The sequence below is a fragment of the Martes martes genome (genome assembly GCF_963455335.1).
Source record: "Martes martes genome assembly, chromosome: X".
Taxonomy (NCBI): Eukaryota; Metazoa; Chordata; class Mammalia; order Carnivora; family Mustelidae; genus Martes; species Martes martes.
This window is the reverse complement of record NC_137897.1, coordinates 31,109,389-31,111,194: the sequence shown is the minus strand read 5'-3', so window position 1 is coordinate 31,111,194 and position 1,806 is coordinate 31,109,389. Positions and strand designations below refer to the sequence as shown.

General features: G+C 41.0%; 1 protein-coding gene across 1 annotated transcript; it reads right to left on the bottom strand.

Moving 5' to 3' along the window:
* Positions 1–1,346: 1,346 nt before the first annotated feature.
* Positions 1,347–1,562, bottom strand: LOC308337209 (NADH dehydrogenase [ubiquinone] 1 alpha subcomplex subunit 1-like; the record flags this gene model as incomplete). The annotated part of the gene is given in 3 exon segments (XM_080795326.1): positions 1,347–1,465; positions 1,468–1,492; positions 1,494–1,562. Coding segments are annotated over 3 exon segments (213 nt in total).
* Positions 1,563–1,806: the final 244 nt, after the last annotated feature.

The following is a 1,806-nucleotide window of genomic DNA, read 5'->3' as shown; positions in this document are numbered from 1 at the left end:
AGCCATTACTTCCCATTTTAGAGCTTCCAGATCAACCAAAAAACAAAACGAAGGGAAATAAAAACAAAGTATATAGTCTCAGTGAAAAGCACAGCAAGCGAAGATAAAGAGGACAAAGTCTCAATTTCTTTAAAGAACAGTCCACTCCTTGCTTTTAGAAGCTAGGCAGTTGGGTGAGCTCAACCATGCCCTCTTCGATGTTCTCCACTCCCTTTGCCTCCCACATTCACTCACAATAAATTTGTTCATTCTCTGATGGGCTGGGCAGCTTGGCAGCCTGGCGTCCAAGTTCAACCCAAGGAAGAGCTCACTGTGTAGAGAGATAGGACTCGATGTCGCAATTTAGACCCTTATTTTTATCCAGCTTTAGCCATTTAGCAGCCACGTTAGTAACACTGCCCTCCACACCCTGGGTCACTAGTGAAGGCCTTCAGTGGAAGGATTTAGGAATATATTCAACTCAGGCTGGAAATTTGGGTGGAATGCTAACGTTAACACTCTTGCCTTAGGGGCTTTCAGCAGGAAGAAAGGATGAAATCCATCAGAATTTCTTGGGGAATACTTTTCAAAATTTAAATATTCCTGCCCCAGAGCACTAAATATAGATAACACTAGATTGTCATAGTTTGAAAATATCCCCAGAAATTCCAGGCACTGAAAACTCCTGTTCTAGAGGAAATGTTCCAATCTGGTGTTAGGAAACTCTGTCTTACTTATAAACTTCTAGAGTTAATAATTCTGTGTGCACATCTCCTTGGAAAATCACTAACACCGCATTATGCATAGAAGGTCATTGAGAATCTCTATAATACTTTTACACTATATCCTTACCTGCTTCAGATAATGTGTCTTAGTTTATTCTGTAATGTGGTAGACTAATAGAAGGGCACCCCACCAGAGAGCAAACTTGTGTTTCCTCTCCTGCCATTATCTTGAAAGCAACCTTCTTTAGAAAGGGGAACCACATTGGTATCCCTTTGAAATCACTTTTGAAATCCCTTTAGCCTGTTTCAGAATCACCTGGAGGATATATTAAAAAACCCATAGCTGGACCCTATCCCCAGGGTTTCTGATTCAATAGGTCTAGGGCCCCTTCAGCATCCAAAACAGAAATCTAGCTTTATAAACTGGGGTTGAGGAGGGGGGCAGCCTAGCCATTGCAAGTTCAGTTACAAACTCAGCGAACAAAAAGAATCCTTAATGCTTTACTCTTGAGCAAGCACTCTGAACTCTTTTTTAAAAAACTTTGTTTTTTTTTATGCACTACATTAATATACCGCATAACCTTCTAAAAGAGGCAGGGGAGCATAACTGAGTTATCTCTCATCAATCAGGAAAAGGCTTCCTTAATCGATATTCTCCAAACCATTTGACACATAGTAACGATTAACTTCAGAGATGGGTCTATCTCTTTCCATCAAACTCCACTGACAGGGATAATAGGCAACCCTTTTCTTCTTGCCCCGTTACTGCACTTGTGGATGTGCACAGTGGCTGTCTATGCTGGGGATGACCAAGCACACGGCCATGATGCCAGTTCTGGGTAGAATCTCAAACCACATCACACTGCATTTGCTAGGGCCAAACCCTTCCTTCCTGGCCCCCCCTAAAGGTGACTGAGCCTATCTGAATCCTTTTCATATATTCAAAATCATTCTTTTCTTTTTATTTATTTATTTATTTATTTATTTATTTATTTATTTTTAAAAGATTTTTGTTTATTTATTTGACAGAGAGAGATCACAAGTAGGCAGAGAGAGGCAGAGAGAGAGGAAGGGAAGCAGGCTCCCTGCCTAGCAGAGAGCC